Below are 24,091 nucleotides of genomic sequence, written 5' to 3'. Positions count from 1 at the left end.
CTGTTTCTCCAGGTTACATGCTCCTCTGCGGCTCTGGCTGTAGTTATGCTTAATCATGCAGCTTCAGTCAGCAGTTTAAAAATGTGGAGCAAAAAGCATGCATTTATCAGAAGCTAGAGATTTCAGTTTTCTGAACTTAAGAAAAAAAAAATGTCCTTACAGTACCCACTATTAGCAAACATGAAGAAAATGGGCAAAAGTAGTCGTTTTCGGGTGAAAAGTACAACCTTTATGAATGGTAATTTGGCAATAAGTATCAAAGCCTTAAAAACATGCAAATTGTTTGATCCAGCAATTTCTCTTCTGGGAGTTTATGTATTTACATATAACTGTACATAAGTATATATAATTAAGGACATTTTCAAAGATTTAGCTACAATAATATACCTTGTAGTATTTCTTTAAATAGTGAATAAAGAGGAAAAGTATTAAATTCCCAACAATAATTTATTGGTAAAATAAAATACTGTACAATGGAAAGCTATGCAGCCATTAAATGATGATGTCAAATATATACTTACTGGTATGGTATACGTTTGTGATAAGTTAAGTGAAAAAAGCAAGTTATAAAACAATATTACAGTGTGATCAACTTTTTGTTTTAAAAACTTGTGTATATACATATATACTCCCTATAAAAATATTAATAATGGCGGCTACTTCTTATTGGTAGGATTACTGGTGACTTTTATGTTGTTTAATTTACTTTTGTGTAAAATAAAGATGTTTTATGATCTGCAGGTTTTTTAAAGAAAAAACAATTTAAGATAGTCAAAGTAGGTAAGAATGCTAAAACATGATGAAATCAATGAATCTATTGGACACAAACTCTGTATAAGGCATTTTTCTAGCCAAATAATCTGTACATTATACTCCTTCTAATTCCAAAGAACTTAACATCTACCTAGTAGTGTTAATTAAAGTTTAAAAGTCCTTCAAAAGAAAAATAAGAGTCCAAAACCAGTAAGATTTAAATGTCATTCTAAAACAATTCTATGAAATGGTACAAGTAGATTATGTCTTCACACAGGCAAAAACATTACTAAGCTGATAGAATAGCTACATATGATCTGACATCTAGCCTTAAGCCTTTGTTTTTTCCACTGGCCTTCAGCCTTGTTCCAAATTCCCAGTGAAACACACACAGGGCATTGGCAGGCATCTATTTACTATGGGGAGGGAGTGGTAAGGAACAGTCAAGCATAAAATATTTAAAAAACTTGTAAATCAAACTTTTTTTCTGTCATTCAGCTCTAGATGGAGAAAAGAAGTGGCAATTCATCAACATTTATGGATATTTCAGGTTAATGTTACATGAAGTACAGAAGGTCTTTTTTAACGGACACAATAAAATCCATAATTGCTCAAAACTAAAGTTTCAAGACAAACATCCCAAAAGTATCTACAATCCCACAAAACTTTGCCCATAAATGAGATCGAGACAGAAAGAAGGTACCGACGTCATAGTTCTCTAGGTATCTGGCTCGTTCTTCAGGGCTCATTGACACAGACTCCTCTAGGAATTTTTTCAAGGTTGATCCAGATTCTGAGAATATTAAAGAAGATAAAATTGAGAAGGTTTGTTATCTCAAAGACACTGATATATGAAAATACTAGAAGCATGCTCTTTTTTTTTTAGATAAAAACCCTTTCACTGCTAAGTTGGGAATATAAGAATACTGGGATAAATGATAGGCTTTAAGTTTTTTGTGAAACCTCTTTTTATCAACATTATAAAAGAATGGGAAAGATTAATATTTCTTCTAACAGTATATACATTCCCACTAGGGGAAAAAAAGAAGAAAAAGAAAGGAAAATGCTTTATTTGATACTTTAAAAGAAAGAACCACAGCACCACCTACTGCTCAATAAGTCAACTCATGACTTCTGGTGGCTGGGGTTGGGGGGAGGTGATGGACAAGCAGTAATAAAAAATTATTTACCAAAGTGCATCTTGTCTTTATTGTTGGCAATAGCATGGATGAGTCCAATTGTTCCGCAGGCATTGCTGATTGTTTGCTTCATGAAGTATACTGATGACGTAACATCTTGTCCCTGAGACTTTATTTTTTCCTCCTCCTCCGTTCTGAATACTTCATACTATTAAAAAAAAAAGTCAATAGTCTACTTATGAAAACAATACGTTAAAAAGTACTCAAACACAAAACCAGGAAACTTCTAAATACCCATTAATGGGCATTTGGTTAACATACTACAGCATATCTTAATGGAATCCTATAAAGCACTTAAAAAAGAATAAAATAGATTTATATATTCTGACTCAGAAATCTGTCCATGATTATAGGGTGGTTCTAGGTCAATATATATTACCATGGTTCTCATTTATGTTTTTAAAAAATACTAAATGCATACTTTATGTATGCATTGAAAAATCTGAAAGAGTATACAAAAATGTAACAGGTTATCTCTGCGACCATAGATTACTGGAGGACTTTTACCTCATCTTTAGAATAAAACACTCTTTTCTTTACATTTCTATATTGTTAAATCATACTGTACTAACAAATTCTTAGCATATTGTATTCATAACAAACGTTCACCATTATCTCTAATAACTGATTTAAAAACAATATGGGAATAATAAATGTCAGAAGTGTGTGCTCTACACCTGACTGCCTAAGCCCACATCCTGGCTCCATTATTACTTGCTGTGTGATTATTATTTCACAAGTTACTTAATGACTCTGTGTCTCATTTTCCTAATTGTAAAAAAAAAAGGTTAAAAAATAATAAAGAGGTTAAAAAACGAGTGATGAGAAGGAGGAGGGAGAGAGTAGAAAGATGATTTTATTGTTTTGTTCTATAATGTTCAGAATCCAATAAAGTAGGAAATCTGCAAACTATAGCCTAGTGGCCAAATCTGGCCCGCTGCCTGTTCTCATAAGAAAAGTTTTATTTTTGTATTGTCTATGGCTGTTTTCACACTAAAAAGCAAAGTACAATAGTTTTACCACAGATTCTGTAGGCCTGCAAAGTTGAAAATCTTCATTATCTGGCCCTCCACAGAAAAAGATGGCTGATCCTTGCAATTAAGGAGACAAATGATGTCTACAGTAAACCCATAATTCAGAAACTGCCTCTAACAACAAATGTATATATGCCTTAAAACATCATTTTTATGGGGGCACTTGAGTGGCTCAGCCAATTAAGCATCTGACTTCAGCTCAGGTCGTGATCTCATGACTCATGAGTTTGAGCCCCGTGTCGGGCTCTGTGCTGACAGCTCCGAGCCTGGAACCTGCTTTGGATTCTGTGTCTCCCTCTCTCTCCGCCCCTCTACCACTTGTGCTCTCTCTCTCTCTCTCAAAAAAAAATGAATAAATAATAAACATTAATAAAAATAATAATTTTTATGAATTTGCTTCAAAATCAAATTTTTTTTAAAAAAAAAATTTTTTTTTCAACGTTTATTTATTTTTGGGACAGAGAGAGACAGAGCATGAACGGGGGAGGGGCAGAGAGAGAGGGAGACACAGAATCGGAAGCAGGCTCCAGGCTCTGAGCCATCAGCCCAGAGCCCGACGCGGGGCTCGAACTCACGGACCACGAGATCGTGACCTGGCTGAAGTCGGACGCTTAACCGACTGCGCCACCCAGGCGCCCCTCAAAATCAAATTTTTAATTTACATTTTCAGAATAAATTCTGAATCATTAATTCATTCATATGACTTTAATTGATAAAAACTGTAGAAGATTCAATATAGTAAGCTTATGCTGAAATGTTTATATGGTCCTACAGCTTAGTTTACCGTTGTTTAGTATCAGTGTTCTTTGCTGACAAAGCAAAATGAGATTTGGCAACTTCTCAAGATTTAACATTTAAGAAGAAAAATCCTAAAATGACACAGAGCAAGCATAGGAGAAAAAGTTATTAACAGCAGACTAAAGTGAAAACACAGGGTCAAGAGACAAAAATATCAGAGAGAAATTTATAGCCTCTTCCCTTGCAATTCATTGGTGAGTAAACACGACAATGAAGCACACATTTAAATCACCATAACTGACTTTCTTTAAAGAGTAACGAAGTATCCATGGCAGTTCTTTTGGTATTAGTTTGCTTTAGCCATGTGCAATTACATAATCACTTTCTAAATCAGAACACAGAAGACTGAAACACTTTGTATCTCCTAAAACATCCACTAGATACCCTTTGAGTGACTTTAATATGTCCCTTATGAACTGAAATGGAAATATGCCAAATTGTAAGAAACAACCAAACATGGCAGATGCCATTATATTCTTCGCTTTAATATTTTAGAATTGTGGGGTTTTTTTCTAACAATGGGTCCAATGACCTTTTCAGTACGGGTTATCCACTAAATGAAGAGTCCTACTGATAAGGACAACATGCTTTTTTAAAAACTGATAACCCACTACATGAAGGAGACCAAATCCAATTTATTCTTTAATAAGGAAAAAAAAAAAAAAAAAGGTAGGTCATACATCTCAATGTTTTGGGAAATTTCCAACTTGGACCATAAACTCACATTTGTATAACACCAACTAAGAAAGCCTAAGCTTTAAGCTTTTTTTTTTTTTTCTTTTTATTATTCTTTACAGTTGGGGTCCTGGGATAGCTATTGGCTTACTTTAGTAACAAAAAAAAAAAAAAAAAATGAGAATAACATAGGACTAAGAGAGTAAACTTAAGTGTCCTAACCCCTCCTCAAATTTCAGAATAATTACAACCTCACCATTAAAAGTAGTTTGGTCTAATAATGTATAATCACTAAGAAATTAATAACTTTGAATTCTATATTACAAACAGCAAATATGAAGAAATATCCCTTCTTTTTTAAAATTTTATTTATTTGACAGAGACAGAGATAGTGCGAGAGGGGGAGGGATAGAGAGAGGAAGACAGAGAATCTCAAGCAGGCTCCGTACCACCAACGCAGAGCCTGACGTGGCATGGGGCTTGAACTCATGAAACCATGAGATCATGACATAAGCCAAAATCAAGAGTCAGACGCTTAACGGACTGAGCTGCCCAGGTGCCCCAAGAAATATCCCTTCTTTAATTAAATAATTTGTTTGGTAGAACTTTAACTAGAAAAGAGAACTATTTCAGCATTTTTTATTTATATTAAACTGAGGCTACTTAGTTATGGCATAAAGAAAATTATCCAGAAATTTCTAGGACTGAACAAAGCCTAATTCTTAATTTCTGTGAGACTTGGCTCCATTTATTCCTGAAAAATAACATGGCCTGAGCATGTATATGACAAAGTCACCAACACTTCTCCCACATCTTCCCAAACATTCACTTCTTCATCTTTCACAGCTACTGAGTTCATCCTATTGTTAAGTTTAAAAATAGAAATCAGAAGGATATAGTCTCAAAAGCTGTTTCACAATGAACTTAAAAATGCTGGTTTCAAAATGCATGTATCTATATGACATTCTAAGAAAAGGCTGAAATGTGGAGATTTGAAATTAAATATCAAACTCTAAAAATAGATGATTATAATCCCCAACACATCCTAAACCTGCCAATTAAGCTGTGTTTAAACTTAATGATTTCCACACATATCAAGTTTATTCTGAAAATAATGTAACCCCTATCATTAATTATACCTTCCTCCTTAAAGACTTGTTTTTAATTATGGATTGGAAACAATTACACATATACTTAAAATGTGAATATTATTTATTTATACCTTCTCTAAGACAGATTTAAGATTATTCTAGTACTTAACATTTCTAAAGTATATACATCAAAATGTGACTAAATGTGATACCGAAACACACTGAGGCAAACTAATCATATTTTATAAAAGAAGAAAACTACCCAAGTTTAAAAGTCTAATTCAGGGCTTTATTGTGAGTTTATAAATCAAAATCTAAATATCAGCCCTTTAATAAAACTAAGTTTCTAAGATGTCCTTTATGTTTTTAATTTTAGAGAGAGAGAGCATGTGAGTGGGGGAAAGGGAAAGAGGGAGAGGGAGAGGGAGAGGGTGAGGGAGAGGGAGAGGGTGAGGGAGAGGGAGAGGGTGAGGGAGAGGGAGAGGGGGGAGAGAGAGAGAGAGAGAGAGAGAGAGAGAGAGAGAGAGAGAGAGAATCCCAAGCAGGCTCCACACTCAGCCCGATGTAGGGCTTGATCCAAGGACCCTGGGATCATGACCTGAGCTGAAACCAAGAGCTGGACAGTCAACCGACTGAGCCACCCAGGTGCCCCTAAGATATCTTTTAGATTTCCTCATATTTTTTAAAAATTGTAAAAATGTTTATTTACTTTTGAGAGAGAGAGACAGAGCCCAAGCAGGGAAGGGGGAGAGAGATGGAGACACAGAATCCAAAGCAGGCTCCAGGCTCCGAGCTGTTAGCACAGAGCCTGACGCAGGGCCTGAACTCACAAACCATGAGATCATGACCTGAGCCAAAGTTGGACGCTCAACCGACTGAGCCACCCAGTGGCCCCTAGATTTCCTCATTTTATGCAAGAAGGGAGTCATTTATTCTTAAAGCGGACCATGTTTTTAACTCAACATTGAAAGAGAACATTACATTTACCAGAGACTTCATCTCAGTTAACAAGTACCTTTTCTGTAATAGGGAAGAGAAGTAACACTGCACACACTGGTCTTGGTACCATGCTAAGAAGTTCAGGATCCATTCCATATACATCAACAAACTGCCAGTTAGGATGTAGACCTAATTGTTTGAGAAACTGGTAAAAGTTGAAAACAAACAAACATTGCAACATTAACAGGGAAATAACATGTATTACTGCACATCTAATAAATAAAGTGAATGCAAGGTATACTTATTACTAATGTTCAGCAAGAAAAGTAAAGGTTTTCCACGAATAGGGTTAGAAGAGATAGCAATTTATTTATATCAATTAACAAACATTAAAAGTTTATATTAAGCAAAATCCCTTTTTTTCAAAATCCATTACTTTGGGATTGAACATAATAAGCCAGGACTTCACCAAACACATACAGCTTAGCTTGGTTGATATGTTAAACTCATTTTCACTACAATGACTTTTAAGAAGACGTATTTTAAGTTCTCTCAAATAAACAATTAGATGATCAACACAGTTTATCCTACTTACCAAAAATGACGCCTGAGGTTTAAAGATAGACAGATATCACAAATTACATCAATGAGCAAAAAGTACATAAAGCCAAAAGAGTCCAAGTGATTATATGAATGCCAGAAAATGCTAGAAGTAAACTGGCTTCCTGACCTCTAGTACACAATGAAACCCACTCGACTTCACTGTCTCTCATACCTGGTAAAACGAGTATAACAGAAGATTAGTATTTTTTTAAACTCTTAAGATTTCACAGGAAAATAAAATGTCAGACCCTAATCTACTGCAGAGGGAAAAAGAAAAAGTAAGGTGAATAATGTCAATTTCCCAATAAAGTCTTAATATATGTTTGTGTTGAATGAAGCTGATGATTTACAAAAGTACACCATCACAAAATAAGTTTTAAGTGAGAGGGGAAAAAAAGGAGGAGAGGAAAAAAAAATGTATTAAAAATGCATCATTTGGAGCGCCTGGGTGGCTCAGTCAGTTGGGCGTCCGACTTCAGCTCAGGTCACGATCTCGCGGTCCGTGAGTTCGAGCCCCGTGTCAGGCTCTGGGCTGATGGCTCAGAGCCTGGAGCCTGCTTCCGATTCTGTGTCTCCCTCTCTCTCTGCCCCTCCCCCGTTCATGCTCTGTCTCTCTCTGTCTCAAAAATAAATAAAACGTTAAAAAAAAATGCATCATTATTCCTTACCTCAAGAATATATTATAAGTTATCTACCAGTCTAACACTATCTGAAGTTTGAAACTAAGGTGCCTTGGGTATTTCCCCTTGAAGAATGATCACATGTACTTGGACCATCAATTGAGATCTTATAAAACCAACAGAAAGCATGTTATGTCACATGAACAGTGCCATTAATCTCACACAGTCAGGTTCTGTAAGAAAAGACTTTCCCAGTTAAAGGGCTACTTTCCATCTCTCTGCTTCTCGGCCTGGCAAAGAAACTCTAACGATAATATGGTTGGTCAAAAATAAGGTCCTAGATAGGTTTAATAAGAAATATATTGAATTAAAAGACTCTTGGTAGAATGTACTCAACACCTATCAGTTTCTTTAAGTCACATGCTTTCCAAAGTCTGAGGCCACAGAAATCAATGGACTCTTCTATAGCATACCTATTCTTCATCTGATTCTACACTTTTAACAAAGTTCACTCAAGTACTCCAAACTACTCCCCTCTGTTCTCCACTTTCTCCAAAATCCTTAGTCTATGCCCTTCTCTATATTCAATTTGATCTAGAAACCAGAAAGAATTAAAACTGACCCACAAGTCAAGGGAAGGAACTGTGTCTTAATCATCTTTTTAATCCCATCACCTAGCACTGTACCTGGCTAACCCAAAGACACTCAAGTTTTATTTGTTGAACTGAAGATCACATCCCTATTTTAACAGATAATCTTGCCATCTGTATGTCTATGGATGTCCATTAAGCTATATTTATCATGAATATTTAAAACATATTCATTTGGTGGCTCAGTCGGTTGAGTATCCAACTTCTGCTCAGGTCATGATCTCATGGTTCATGAGTTCGAGCCCCACATCAGGCTCGCTGCTGTCAGCTCGAGCAGGCTTCGGATTCTCTGTCCCCCTCTCTCTCTCTCAAAATGTAAATAAATATTTTTTTAAAAATTTAAAATATATTCATTTGTATTTATGTCACGTTAAATAAGGAGGAAAGATATATTTGGCTTCTAATCGAAAACCAGGCATTCATTTAATCAACACAGAACACTGCCTGCCCAGTCTATAGCCATACCACCCTGAAGGTGCCCTGGTCTCCTCTGAGCTTGGAAGCTAGGGAGGGTTGAGCCTGGTTAGAACTTGGATAGGAGAATACTATCTGCCTAGGATTGAAAGCTCTAAAGGGAAAAGAATCATAAATCCTGATAAGAGGATTTAAATTTGTTAATTTTATACACCCCAAAAAGTCATACTGTCATAAAATTATAAAACAGCATGGTACACGTAACAGAGAAACACATCTGTGCTGCAAACTGGAAGTAACAGTGAAACATTTTAGGGACAGTCTTACTCCAGGTCAGCCAAAGCTATTAAGGATGAAAAATACTAAGATCCAAGGCAGGCACTGTAGAAAGAATGATTAGTAACTGAGGAATGAATGACTACATTAACATAAAAATGGCTACATTTTAACTGGAATCACACTTAAATTTTTACTCATACTGCTAATCTCAAAGAGACTGACATAAAAAGGCCAATCAATATCTATCAAGTACATTTGTTGCATCCTCTGATTCCGGATTGTTGTAAGATTCACACAGGAAGTCATCTATGAATGAAAAAACAAAAGCAGCTATTAATAGTAACTACCTCTGGGAAGTGGAGAAAGGGTGGGGAAGAAGGTCTTCAACTTTTACTTCTCTCTTTTTTTTTTTAATCATGAAGCTGTCCTACTTTGATAATTAAACAAACGCATCTGTGTTTAAAATTATCCTATGTAAATAGAGAATGATTGGAAGGAAATTCTCTAAAATATTGACTGCTTAAAAATACATACATACATACATACATAAAAATATTGACTGCAGTTAGCTTGGGTGATGTGAACTCAACTTCTTATTTTCCAGTTTTAAAAAATGTGTTATTTTTATAATAGTTATATGTAGTTTGTAAGTTATAAAAATCTATAGAACTGATACACATGTTTTAGTTAAATTTACAAAACTGGGAGAAAAACTCAAAGTAATGACCTTAAAACTATTCCAAAAAAATTTCTTCAGACTACCCACAGAGTATTCTGTATATGCATTTCCAAAGCCATCTCTACACAATAGAAGCATGCAGTTTGCATCAAGCAGGATAAAAGGACTTACAACCTAATACCAATCTGGCCTTTCTAAACATTGGGTAATAACAAAATTCTGACCGATTAGCCCACTAAATTTTCACAATGCCACTGTAATTTTGGCCAATCAAGAAAAATGAGTAATTTAGGATATGTGCCCTTAAAATATGAGGCAACTTTTTTTTTTTTTAATTCTATGGTCCAATGATAAATTTTTCCACCAAATAAACACCATTTAAAATTATTTGTAGGGGCGCCTGGGTGGCGCAGTCGGTTAAGCGTCCGACTTCAGCCAGGTCACGATCTCGCGGTCCGTGAGTTCGAGCCCCGCGTCAGGCTCTGGGCTGATGGCTCGGAGCCTGGAGCCTGTTTCTGATTCTGTGTCTCCCTCTCTCTCTGCCCCTCCCCTGTTCATGCTCTGTCTCTCTCTGTCCCAAAAATAAATAAAAAAAAATAAATAAATAAAATAAAATTATTTGTAAATATTTTTAAAAAGTGTCATGTATCAGAAAGCATGCTAGAAGCTTTAATATACTTCACCTTTACTGCAAGGAGCAAGGTAGCTTTTATTAGATCCTTTTACCAATGAGAAAACGGAGTCTGGAAGATTATAGCATTGTTCAAATTCACATGGCCAGAACCCACGCGCAAAGCTCCAGGCTGCTCTCATCCCTATTTACTTTTCTTTCACTGAAGTATCTTCTTTTATACGGTGTTCTCTAACTTTAGCCACAATGAACAAAGAGTCTATAACCACCTCTTCCCTCCAGGTCTTTGCACACAAACTAGACTTCTCTACCTGAAAAACTGTTACCCTCTGCCCCTAACTTACAATGAATTCTTCCTCCTTTTTTAGATGACAGTCAAATAACAAAAACTCTGATTTTGTAAATTTAAGAAAACAGAAAAATAACATTCACTTTCCTTTCAAATTTGTTTTAAGCCACTTTTTCTGGTCTTTAATGGCATGCTCAGGGCAGTGACAGACTCCACCTTATTACTCATTTGTTAATGATTTAGATTGTAACAGAAATTATGCTTATTTAGTACTTGATATTACTACTAATAAATATATATAAGCAGTAATTGCTAGAAGAAGTAGACAGTAACTAGAAGTTAAATGAGAATAATTTTTTTTTTATCACCTAACTGATTTTATTCCGGGTAAGTCCTACCTGTAACATGATAAAATATCCTTAGAATGGATTGACAGCACATTAATCAACAAGAAAAATCACTGCTTACCACATCTACTGAGACACATGGTTACTAGTTAATGTCTAACAGTTAATAATGATCTCTATATAATAAATATGTCAATCATTTTCCTACAAACTAGGCATCATTAGAACATAAAACTAAGAGTATAATAACGTATGCAACTACCAAATTGTAACAAGTAAAATACCTAAGATTCCATTAAGTTGAAGAAATAGAGAGTGTGGGGATGGATATTGTTCGGGTTTATCTGTGGCTTAATTTATTCTCCAAATTCTAAGTCAGTTATCAAATTTCTGTCCATTTTCTAGTCTCAGTTTTGTCACTAACATATAAAGAATTAAAACCAACCACAAAAATTTTGGTTAAAACCAATCACTTCTAAAATATTTGCTCATTCTGCCCTAAAATCACATTACTTCTTTAATAAATTTAAAACAAACTGAACCCTGCCAAAACAAGCCAGAAATAGTGTCAAATCATACACTAAATAACATCTTTTTCCCTGTTTATGCCACCTCAGACTGGCCTCCTGTCACCAACTAACCTATTATGTTTCTCCTGATGGTTTTGATCACAGTGCCCTATTAATTTTTTTCATTGCACTTAAAACAATTGCTAATTGTTTGCTTACTTGTTTATTGTCTATCTTCCCACTGAAAAGCAGAAAACCATGAATATTTTAATCACCAAAGAATAACCAGCTCCTTCTCAGATACCTGGCATTAGAAAAGGTGCTCCGCAAATATCATTGAATCTATGTGAATAAGTAAATGTGCATGTGTGTTTGTTTGTGTCTCTTTAAAGTGAATGTGTTTTATAGTTAATATTAAGATTACCTAGGAATAAGGTCCATTGGCAGCTGGATCACAATATGTATGTTTCCAGTTAAATAAATTTATATCTTATTAACAAATAATATCACCAAAAATAGTTTTGTCTCTTGATATGGCTAATTACACTGATTGACTTTTGAATGGTGAACCCAGCTGTGCGATCCCCGGATAAACTGCTCTTAGTCATGAAATAGTATTCTTTTTATACATTGCTACACTCAATTTGCTAATATTTTGCTAAAGATTTTTAGATCCCATGAAGGATACTGGTCTGCAGTTACTCTTATTATGGCTTGTCTGGTAATGCTGGCCATAAAATGAATTGGTAAGTGTCCCTCCTCTTCTATGTTTATATACAATTGGTATTATTTCTTAAAAGAGTATCTCAAGGGATGCAGAAAAGCCATTTAAGAAAATTAAACATGGATTCATGATAAAAACTCTCAGTAAACTAGGAAAAGAAAGAAACTTCTTTACCTGACAAAAAGCATTTACCGAAGCCCTACAATTAACATATTTAATGATGAAAGATCAAATGTTTTCCACCGAAGGCGGAAAACTTTGTATTAAAGGTCCCAACGAATGCAAAAAAGAAAAAGAAATAAAAAGCACACAGATTGAAAAGGAAGAAGTAAAAAACAGTCTATTCACACAGAATATGATTGTCTATATACAAAAATCCCAAAACATCGACAAAAAAGCCACCAGAATAAGCGCATTTGGCAGGGTAGTAGGATACAAGCCGTCATATAAAAATCAACTATATTTCTACACATAGCAATGGACAATTCGAAATTGTAATTTTAAAACAGTGTCATTTACAATAGTAACAAATATTTAGGTATAAATCTAACAAAATACATGCAAGAACTATACGCTGAAACTACAAAACACTGTTGAGTGAAATCAAAGACCTAAGCAAATGATGAGATATACTATCTTAATGGAATACAAGACTCAATATCATTAAAATGTTAGTTTTCCCCAAACTAAATCTATACATTTAGACACATTTACCATCAAAACCATGATTTTTTTGTACAACTTGACAAGTCGATTCTAAAATTTATATGGGAAGGCAAAGTAACTAAAACAATTTCAAAAATGAACAAAGTGGGAGGATTCATACTATTTGATTTCAAGATTTACTACCAAACTACAATAATCAAAACAATGTGGTATCGGGAAAAGAACAGACACAAAGATCAATGGAAAAGAACAAAGTTCAGATATATGGTAAATTGATTTTTCACAAAGGTATAAAAATAGCTTTGGATTAGGTCTCCCCTATGGACTAAATCAGAAGGTGCAAATGATTTCTTCAGCCTAAAGATTTTTCTCTCTTTACAAAGGGGTGAAACTATTTTAAGGAAAAAATGAACAGCAAATTTCAAAAGGGGGAAACAAAAGAAAATTAACATACATATAGAGAATGCCATCTAAAGCACAATATAAAAGATATATGCAGGGTTTTAAGTTTTGTACATCTCAGGATTACTAAAGAGACAAGAGTTCCAGAGTCATTTCAAAAACATAAAATAAACTGCATAAGATGAAAGATTTACTGTCAACATTAAGATAAAGCGTTTCTATCTACTTTCTGTATATAAGGAATTTTTCTACAAGCTTTGAAAACCAAAAATCAAGTATGTGATGAATCATTATTCCTTGATGATGAAAAGGAAAATTATGGGGGGGGGGGGCGGGAACGTACATCAGATGACAAGCTAAAAGGGCCATAAAAAGTAAATGAGATGATGAGAATTTAAAACACGTTAAGATAAAATACACCTGAGCAAATCAAAAGTTTATACCTGGTAGCACAATAACTTTTAATGGAGTGGCTGGGAGATGTTCTCGTTTCCCACCCCAAACTTGAACCTTCAATACCCAGACGAACTTGAAGTGTTTGTAGGTGGGCCAAGAATGGCGTGGGAACTATTATACTGAGCTTTCTATGGTACAGAAACAACTAAATTCCAGTTTTAAGGGACTGGAAGAGAAAGGGGGCGTGGCGGGGAAGACAAGTGACTTGATGGAGCAAGAGAAGATGATTGGAAGATGATTTCATAGTGCAGGCGGTGGATGAAATTACAAGGACTGGGTGGGCGAGTTTTCAAAGCTTGGAGTCAGGTAGTGTAGACAAATTAGTCACCCAGAAGGTACAGGAGTTGGGAAATTATGGAATTGGCACTAGCAGGAGGCAAAACGAAGAGGGAAGAGAAATAGGAACACAGGGTCAATGTGCCACAAGCCTCAGACCCAGACCCCAGGATGACAGGGGAATGGCCCCAGAGGAAGGGCTGAAACAGCCGGGAGCATCTCCAGGAATTAGGTGGTAGGGATACGGCCGTAAAGGGGTCACACCCGTATGAAGCAGAGCAAGAGGGGCCCTCACTGAATCTAATTCCAGATTCCTAGGAAGATCAGAGGTGCAGGCAGGCAGGGAGGGCTCCGGGGTCCCCAGCGACAGACACCTCACTCACCTGGTTGGTGACCTGAAAACGGAACAGAGAACACAATTTATAGAAACAAACTGCTCTGGACTAGCCGCGGCATCCCGCTTCCCTCCGCCCATGCCCGCGGCCTCAAGCCGAGATCCAAGCAGCGCACACCTCGGGATTGGCCTCCAGCGGCAGCCAACGCTGACCCTCCATGGCCGCTCCGCCCGACCCCTCTCCAGCTCTGACAGCAGCAGCCGCCGCCGCTTCCGCCCCCGCGCGCTCTGACCTGGGACCGTCCAACCCTCCTCCACCCCCCCAGGGAGGGGTGCTGAAGAACGAAAAACAGCTTGACAAAACACTCTAGTGCTTTTCTCCTTCCCTGCAGAGCCACACTCAAGTCTTACATTTTAAATTAAGATACAATCGGAGAAGACAAGAGAAGCCATCTCCGTAATGAAAAAGGAAAAAGAATCTGAATCCACAGCTAGCTCCCCTCTCACTTGGACTGTTCCCATCCGAGCCTAGCGCTCGCGTGCTACGCCTGCGCCTTGCGCGGGCCTGGGACCTCATGCTCGCGGGAGCCCTCCCGTTCCTGCAGCTTCAGCTGGAGGCGCTAGGGGGCGCGCCACTGAGTCCTATTCTAAGAGCGAACAACGGGATTGCCATGCATCAGGAGGCCTGAAGGCCAGTGAATGCCCAGGAGTCAAGTCCCAAAAGCTCCTTTGCCACGGTGCAGAGGTGGTATGTTAGCCTTATCTGCTATTGCAGAGTGTGTGTGTGTGTGTGTGTGTGTGTGTGTGTGTGTGTGTCGGGGGGAGGGGGGTTGCTCTCTATATACCTATTTAGTTATTTATGAAAAAAATGTCAAGCACCTATTATGAATCAGACACTGCACTCACCGTAGAGTAGAAGAGGTGGGCAGAAGAATGAAAAATTGCAACGAAGTATGATACATATATGATAGTGGTAGCATGAGATGTAGAACTGAAGAGACGTGCAGCTAAAGAGGGGAGGTGTGTCCAGAGGTTCCCTGCAAAAGGTGTAAAGCTGGAGAGGGCCCTTGAAATGTAATATGCACTCTACCCCAGGTCAAATCTCTGGAGTTATCATTGACGATTTCGGCTCACCAAAGGGATACCCTCTTAAAACGGTTTCTGTTTAATCTGTGCCTCGTTCTCCATCTCCATGGTTATTGCCTTAATTCTCTCATTTCACTCTTGCAATTTCCTACATTATTGACAAATTAAGTTTCTGCATATCTGATTATGCTCAGAAGAAGTGAAGTGTGCACTGTGGCTGCAGAGCCTGCAAGGTTGAAGGGCTTTGGTTGGAGGTGATGCTGGAGGGGTAAGGAGGGACAGTCCCATCAAGACATCTGGGCTTCACTCTGTAAACAGCAGGGAACCACTGAAGGCTTTTAAGCAGGATTTTCATATCTCTCTTCCACCAGCCTGTAAATTCCATGAGGCTTGCAGGAGTGTCTTTTTAAATTCTTCACACTGTTTCCCCAAAGCCTACCCCAGTGCCTGATACATAATAGATGCTCGATAAATACTTGAGGAATGAAGAGAATCAACAGATATGCAGAAACTTAATTTGTCAATAATGTAGGATATTTGCAAGGGTGAAATGATGAGAGAATTAAGGCAATAAACCACGGAGATGGAGAAGGAGGCACAAATTAAATAGAAACCATTTTAATAGGATATCCCTTTGGTGAGCCTAAATTGTCAATGATAACTCCAGAGATCTGACTTGGGGTAGAGTGCATTTACCACTCTGCTCCCAATAGAAGGCATTCAGGGAGAGGAGCTTTTACGAGTGAAAAAAAAAGGAATAATTTTATTGTGCTGAGTTTGCCTTTCTCGAAGAACTTCCAACTTTCCCACTCATATTCTGGCCACCGATGTTTGACCTCCAAGCAATTTCCAAAACTTTGATTCCTCTTTCTCCTTATCCATCTGACAGATTGCTGTTAAACCCCCCTAGAGTGAGTTGGTAAGTCTGAAATGTCCAGCTCATGATAAGCAGCTATAGTTGCATCGTACTTGAGTTTTATGGCCAGGCTTTCAGTGGCATGCCAGGGCTGCTTTTCAAATGGCCTGCTTTTAGTGAATGGCCTTGCTCCAGAGCCCTGAGGTTCTTCCCTGTGATTCTCCTGTTAGGGTTACCTAAGACTCCACATACACCCTTACTCACTCACCATGGACATCTCTAGTACCCCTGGATCTGCTGAGACATAGGGCCAAACAGCAAGGCAGCTGGCCTTTCCGCACGGACTTGCTGCAGAGCACTGTCTTGCTCAGGGACCCCCTCAAACCGTCAGCCGTCCATGTTACCCAGTAAATGTGTTATAGCTGTAATTTCCAGGGTCACATATGCTGCTCTCGAAAAGCCAAAGAGGCCCAATTACTCTGCCTCTTTTCCATTATAGGAGTTGCAAGATGAAATAAGTTACTCTTCACCTTAAAAAGGTTGTTCCTGTATGCCCCAAACTTTTAGACTCATAACAATTCTGCACTAGGGCCCTAATTTTTGTAGGGTTTAACTTCCACTCTCTGGCATGAATGTACCTATCATCATATTAAAGGGAAGTACTTTTCAGACTTGAATGTGCATACAAAAACATCTGGGGGTCTGAAATGCAGATTTGATTCAATACATCTGAGATGGATCTCAAGATTAGGCATTATAGGCCCTATTTTTTTTAACTCTCCCTTCATCTACCTCCTTTAAAATTTTTCCACTAAAGGACAAAGTAGCGTTGATCCCCATTATTCATGGATTCTGCACTTTGAATCTGCCTACCTGCTAACATTATTTGTGTCCCCCAAATTAATACTCCCACAGTTATTTGCAGACATGTGTAGTGGCAAAAAACTTGAGTTCCCAGCTGAGAGTGAACAGGCAATATTCTGCCTTCTTGTTTCAGGTCTCATCCTAGAAACAAGTGTCCTTTTTGCAGTCTATTTAGTGCCATATTTTTTTTTGCATTTTTTCACTTTTTATTGATGATTTCAGTGTATATATGGCCCCAAGCATTGTGCAGACATTCTGTCTGATGTTCCCAAACACAAGAGGGCTGTGATGTGCCTTATACCAAAAATACATGTGTTAGATTTGTTCCTTCAGGCATGAGTTATGGTGCTGTCGGCCAGGAATTTGATGTTAATGATTCAACAATGTATATCAGGTGAGGTGTCTTTAAAAAGAAACACATAAAACAAGGTTATGTATCGATCTGTTGATGCAAATGTTATCAGAGGCTCACAGGAACCTAACCGATATTTCCCCTGGGAGCAGTGGTTCTGTATTTACTAAAGCAGTATTCATGGTGACTTTACAGACCATAACTACCACAAATAATGAAAATCAGGTGTGTTATTTCTCCACTCCTTGACACCTAGTTCAGCCATGTAACTTGTTTTAGTCAATAAAGTAGGGCAGAAATAATAGCGTGCCTGTTCCAAGTCTAGGCCTTAATGAGCTTGTATTTCTGCGTGTTGTCTTGCATTTCTGCCACTGCCTTGAGAAGAATGTGCTTGGTCTAGCCTGCTGGTCCCAGAAACACAGCAAAAGACACTTGGAGCACAGCGGAACCACCTCAGCTGAGCCCAGCCTAGACTGGCCAACCCACCATTAACCCTTGAGAAATGTAAGCTAAATAAATATTTGCTTGTAGTAGGACATTGGGAATTTGTGTGTGTTGGGGAAGGGGTAGTTTGTGAGAACAAACTAATTAGCAGCAACTGATTACTATACCTGCCAAAACTTTAAATAATCAAATTAAAAGGAATATAGGTAATTGATACACTTGCTCAAATTCTAATAGCCAAATAAAGATGTGTAGTTTTACCTCCAGAAAATTTTAAATGTATATGTTAATACAATTTAATTTGTTAGTAAACTGTCCAACTATGTTAACTAAGTGAGATGTTATTATAGCAATGAAACAATAATATATATTCAGACTTAATTCAGGCTTTACTCTTCATAGAAACTTTGACCCTTCTCATGCATTTGTTTGATCCTCACTACAGTCTGACAAGCAGGCAGGTGAGAGAGAGAGAGATGTCACCATATTACAAACACAGTAGCTACCGCTTGGAGAGTTTAAATTGTTTCCCAAGGTTTCACAGGTGGCAGAATGGGACTTCAACCTATATTTCCTGCAGCCAGATCTAGAATTCTTTTCAAAGCCGGAAAGAGACAAGAGCAGTGAACATGCTGACAGTTAGAGAAGGGTACTCAGAAGATAGGCTGGGGATTGGAGGAGGCTACAAAGTATTGTTACAACAGCAGGTGCCAGAATTCCTCTGAACTGTCCATCCAGAAAAATTCCACACCACTGATGAACCACTTAGGTTGGAGACTGAGACCCAGGGACATCCAAGTTGGCAGGAAAACAAGCAACAGCATATCGTTACTACACGTCTCTTCCTGAGACAAGAGTGTGAGGAGGGTTGGAGAAGGAAGGGGACAATGAGAGAGAGACAGAGGATGAGAAGGAGGGGGATAAAAAGAAAAAAAAAGGAGGTAAGTGAAGAGCATGAGAGAGGAGTCTAAAAGAGAGAAAAATCCTAGAACTTAGTGCATTGTAAAATATCTCATTTTATTTTCATTGATCATGAATGAGTCTGGACATTTTTCAAGTTGTTTTTGGCTGAAATTTCACATCTTTTCATCCTTGATCCATCCTAAAATTCTTTCTTAAAGCCCCTGTAGAATTTATTATGTATTCCAGTGTTTCCCAACCTTTCTCCCCACGTGATACAGATCAGCAATATCAAATAATCCATGCACTTTTATTGACTTTAACACTGACAGATTGATTTCGATGGTTGTCAAAGAATATCAAGGTTTGTCACCATTTCTTACTTGACTAAACTCACTAATTCGTTTTCTCAGCCACTGATGAAAATTCAATAACTTCTACTCAAAAATAGCAGGGTGTTTCTGGCAAAGTGATGTTTGATGTCTTAACAAAAGTTGTTGTGTCTCAAAACCTGCTCTCTCATCCTTATAGGTTTCATTCTTATATTCTGAGCGATTTGGCAATTATTCCAACCTTAAACCGGAATAAACTACCTTTTTGTTTTATCCACTCAAGGCCATCTACATATTTTTAGGAACTGTAAATTATTGGGTTGTTTTGTAAGAAAACATGGATTTTTGGTCATTACTCCAATGAGCCATATTTGCCTTACTGATACCCATTGTTCTATTTTCATACCTAGTAACTTTTGTTAGGCCAAGTCAAAGCATAATCTTTCTAAAGACACTTTACATGGCAGTTAAATATAGTAAGTATACAGCCAACAATACCCATAACTCAGTAGAAGTGCTGATCAGCTGTGACCAAGTTCATGCATGCACTAACAAAAATAACTGGGTCACAGCTGCTGCCTGGCTACCTGTCACTATAAGAAGCCATCTGATGCAATGTGCATTGTGATTGCTGAGATGTCAAATGTGAAAAAATAGGAATCTAACAATGGATAAAATGCAGCATTTGTATAACACCTGCCAATCAAATAAGGTTGTCCTCACAGTGTTAACCAGCCCAGGGAATCTTCTAGGCTCAGGGCCACCCAGTTTTCCCTAGAAAACTATGGGGATCAATTTCTCTGTACACCTGTAACTCATTTGTGGTGTACCACTGTGACTACTCACTGTCTTATATTATTTATCTAAATAGGAATACGTCTAGCTGTCTTCCTACTGTATGGATATGGATCCTGTCATCACCTGCCTTGAACCTGCATCTCATTGCCAAACCACCATTGCAAAACATACGCTTTTTGCAGTACTTAAGAACCTATCCTAACCTTACATTATTTGGCCTCATCTGCCTGTGGGACAGCTTAATAATTCTCCCCACTTGATCAGAAGTCATGACTACCATAATCTAGCCATGTTTCTATAAGCCAGGCACTTAACCTACTTAGGTCTTATTTTAAATAACAGACTCTATAAGGTCACTTTCAGCCAAAAGTTGAAACCTGTGTCTTGCAAGTTTCAGATAAATGTGCCAATTGGCCGGGTGAAATGAAAAAGGAATGTGGGGACAATGACACACTGTAACATCTAAAACGTATCTAAATGCATTCTTACTCAGTTTTTGATATAGTTTGTTTTGTTTTTCTTGTTTGGTTTTAAATACATGGGTAGGCCAGGTTGGCCGAAAGTCTAAGAATTTGCGTAATCTGCTTTAAACTCTAAAACCTCTATGAATCTAGGATCAGTGATCATGGTTTATTCCCAATTCTGCATCTTTGCTTATGTTGACCATTGATGACTACTGCTATCTCCAACCTCCCACCCCCACCACAACACACACACACACACCATCACTCATATTCTTGAATATCCTGGAGAATAAGTAGAACATTCAGTTAGCACAAGGCAGCTGAGAAGGATTTCGGCACCTACTCTGGGAGTCCCTCTGAAGTTCTCTGAAATTAGATTGCGGACCTTAAATTAAAAGCGGAATTGGAAGTTTTCCCTATTAGCCAGGTGATGTTGCTTAACATTCTTGAACCTCAGTTTTTTCACCTTTAAAATGGAGATGATGCATGATATAGATAGCTTATAGGTTTCTTTTGAGGACTGAATAGCATGATGGTAATAATAGGAACCAATTATGTGCTTTACATATGTGATCCCATTTAACGTTTAATAAAAACCGTGTAAGTCAAATATGAATAGCCTCGGTTTTACAGATTAGAAAGCTGTTGTTCAGGAAGGCCACCTTCCTGAAGTCACACAGCTGAGTGTGAGAAGACAGATTTAGATTCAGATTCAGGCCTAAGTGACTCTACAGCCTCCAGCACTGTCATGGTTTCCTATTACTGCTGGAACAAATTTCCACAAACTCTGTGACTTGAAAAACAGAAATTTGTTATCTTACAGTCTGAAGGTCAGAAGTCTAAAACTGGTCTCACTGGGCTAAAGTCAAGGTGTTAGCAGGCTCGACTCCTGGATGGGAGAATTCATTTTCATTCCTTTTCCAGCTTCAAGAATCTGCCTGCCTTCCTTGGCTCTTGGCCTCCACCACTGACACTTTCTCTCTGACTCTAACTCCTCTGTCACCATCTTCTACATATAAGGGCCATTGTGATTACACTGGGTACCTCAGTAATCCGGGAACATGTCCTTATTTTAAGATTCTCTGAGGAGCGCCTAGGTGGCTCAGTTGGTTAAGCATCCAACTTTGGTTCAGGTCACAGTCTCATAGTTCAGGGGTTCAAGCCCAACATTGGGCTCTGTCTGTGCTGGCAGCACGGAGCCTGCTTGGAATTCTCCCTCTCGCCTCTCTTTCTGCCCCTCCCCCACTTGTGCTTTCTCTCTCTCAAAATAAATAAACTTTAAAAAATTCTTTTTAAAGATTCTCTGATTAGCAAACTTAATTCCATCTGTAAATTTAATGCTCCCTTGCTATGTAACACAGTATTTTCATAGATTCTGGGAATTTAGAAGTGAATATTTGTTAAATTAATTAAACATGGAGGCCATCAGACTGGGATGGCTCTGATGCTGTGGTGGCCTACGTAAGCAAACCAAAATCTGCACCTACAAATGCCTCAAGGTTATGGGATCAAAATACTAAGGGCAACCAAATCATAACTAGACAACTAGGCTTAAGCCACTGCCAATCAATATTTTCCTTACTTTGCTTCTACCATTTCTCTCTGAAATCTGTCTGAGCTCCCATCAGTGGAGTGTTCCTAACCGACTTCTGGTATGGCACTGCCCAATTGGAATCGATTTTTGCTCAAATAAACTCTTAAAATTTTTGATTGGCCTCAGTTTATCTTTTAACACATCTTTGGGGGCCCATTATTCTGCCTACCACATCCACTGACTGTGTAGAATAGTATAATACAGTATTAGTAAATGTATTTAGTGGTTATCTGTTGTTTTTGTTCCTTCAGTATCTTTTCATCCAAGTTTTGTGGCATTGTCCTCACCTGCACCTCCTAGGGTGCATCTTCTTATCCCTTTTGCTGCTAGTGACTCTGCCAATTATACAATTCTACCTCTTGTGGCCACAACAGGGGACATAGGGAAAGAATAGTATTGCATCACCCTAAACCCAGTATTGGTCCAAGGGGTAAGCAGATGACCCAAACAAGCAAATTGGTCTCCTTTCTAAGAATTGAGATGGGAGAGCAGCTTTCTCTTTCCCTTTGGATTATAAACCACAGGTTATGACCTCAGAGATGCTAGAAGTCATGTGTCCATAGGCAGATATGGAGAAGCCTAAGAGAATGAAGCCAACATACAAATTGAAGGTCAGATTACAGTTGAGAAACAGAGTTTGGTCCCTTTGCTATTCAAGTCTCATAATTCTATGAGATTCCTGCAGTTGGCTCTACCCTTACATTTCAGAGGCCATGCCTGTGAGACGATGATTTTGCTATTTTGCTCAGGCTAGTTTGAGCTGGGCTAATACCACTTGGCACAAAAAAAAAAAAAAAAAAAAAAAGCCCTAAAATAAAAGCTTAGATTGAAGTATTACTTGCTTCATGTGTGTCAATTATATTTTCTCCATTATACTGTAATCCTTGTGAGGTCAGAGTTCATGCCATAGTTTTGTGGACATCCTCCTATACATCAGTCAGTGCTCATTTTGTTTGTTTGTTTGTTTGTTTGTTTAAGAGCTCAAAAAAAGGGGGGCTTGGGTGGCTCAGTTGGTTAAGCTTCTGCTTCCGGCTCAGGTCATGATTTCATGGTACATGAGTCTGAGGCCTGTGTCGGGCTCTGTGCTAACAGGTCAGAGTATGGAGACTGCTTTGGATTTTGTGTCTCCCTCTCTCTCTGCCCCTCCCCTGCTTACACACACACACACACACACACACACACACACACACACTCTCTCTCTCTCTCTCTCTCTCTCTCTCTCAAAAATAAGTAAAATAATTTTTAAAAAACAGTTCCAAAAAAACGTTTTCTTATTTATGTCTTATTTACACATAATCACAAAAAATAAATATAAATAAAGCAGAAGTTATGCCTATACATCTTTAATTTTAGCATTTTTCTTGACTCTATTCATAAAATCTGTGTTTTTCAAGTCTGAAGCTTGCATACATTCTGATCTTTTATAAGATGGAGGTGTTAAAAATAAGCACTTGATCCTATGTGCTGATGAAGTGTCAAGAGCGCAAGAACAAGATTAATGATGGGCCAAGATTGGCCTGAACTCTACTGACATCTTACTCTCCCCAAATTTTATCAATAGATTTTTGAAAAGGGACACTTATGTCTAAAAAAAACATACAAAAAAACCTTTTTTGTGTGAAAAACACAAAAATTAACTTCTTTATATCATCTTTTCACCTTTTGGAAGCATTTTTATGTAATTAAGAAGTGTTTGAGTGTGTGTATGTGTGTATGTGTGTGCATGGGTGTGTGCAGGCATGCAGCCCTCCAAGGAAAATAATCTTGACATGGATCATAATCTGATGGCAACCAAGAACTTCAGAGAAATATTCCCTTACAAACAGAATTGATGCACATACCAGTGGGATGCATCATCAGTGTCCTATCCAGGGTTTCTTTCATAGGAAAGAAACCACTGGATTAATTCAGTGCTATGTTCCCAAGCCAGTTAGGACTTTTAATCATGTCCAATAACCTTGAGTCAGTGGCTGTTTGGCACAGATTCTCAGTGTTACATGCCAGGCACAATTCTAGGGGTTTTACATGTGTTA

The 24,091-nt window shown here is 37.9% G+C and overlaps 1 protein-coding gene across 2 annotated transcripts in view; it reads right to left on the bottom strand.

Annotated features, from left to right (window-relative positions):
* Positions 1-14,653, bottom strand: part of UCHL3 (ubiquitin C-terminal hydrolase L3) — a 43,491-nt gene extending 28,838 nt beyond the window's left edge. The window contains exons 1-5 of one of the 2 annotated variants that reach the window (XM_030312072.1): positions 14,547-14,653; positions 14,418-14,429; positions 6,566-6,694; positions 1,944-2,100; positions 1,461-1,546 (exon numbers count right to left, since the gene is read on the bottom strand). In XM_030312072.1, the coding sequence (XP_030167932.1) occupies positions 1,461-1,546; positions 1,944-2,100; positions 6,566-6,694; positions 14,418-14,429; positions 14,547-14,588 (426 nt within the window). In that variant the 5' untranslated portion in view covers positions 14,589-14,653. The remainder of the gene's footprint in view (positions 1-1,460; positions 1,547-1,943; positions 2,101-6,565; positions 6,695-14,417; positions 14,430-14,546) is intronic. The other variant, XM_030312080.1, reaches the window with a different exon arrangement.
* Between the last annotated feature and the right edge of the window lie 9,438 nt (positions 14,654-24,091).

This window comes from Lynx canadensis, chromosome A1 (assembly GCF_007474595.2).
Source record: "Lynx canadensis isolate LIC74 chromosome A1, mLynCan4.pri.v2, whole genome shotgun sequence".
Classification (NCBI taxonomy): domain Eukaryota; kingdom Metazoa; phylum Chordata; class Mammalia; order Carnivora; family Felidae; genus Lynx; species Lynx canadensis.
Note: the sequence above shows the minus strand (reverse complement) of the source record. Positions and strands in the feature narration are given on the sequence as shown.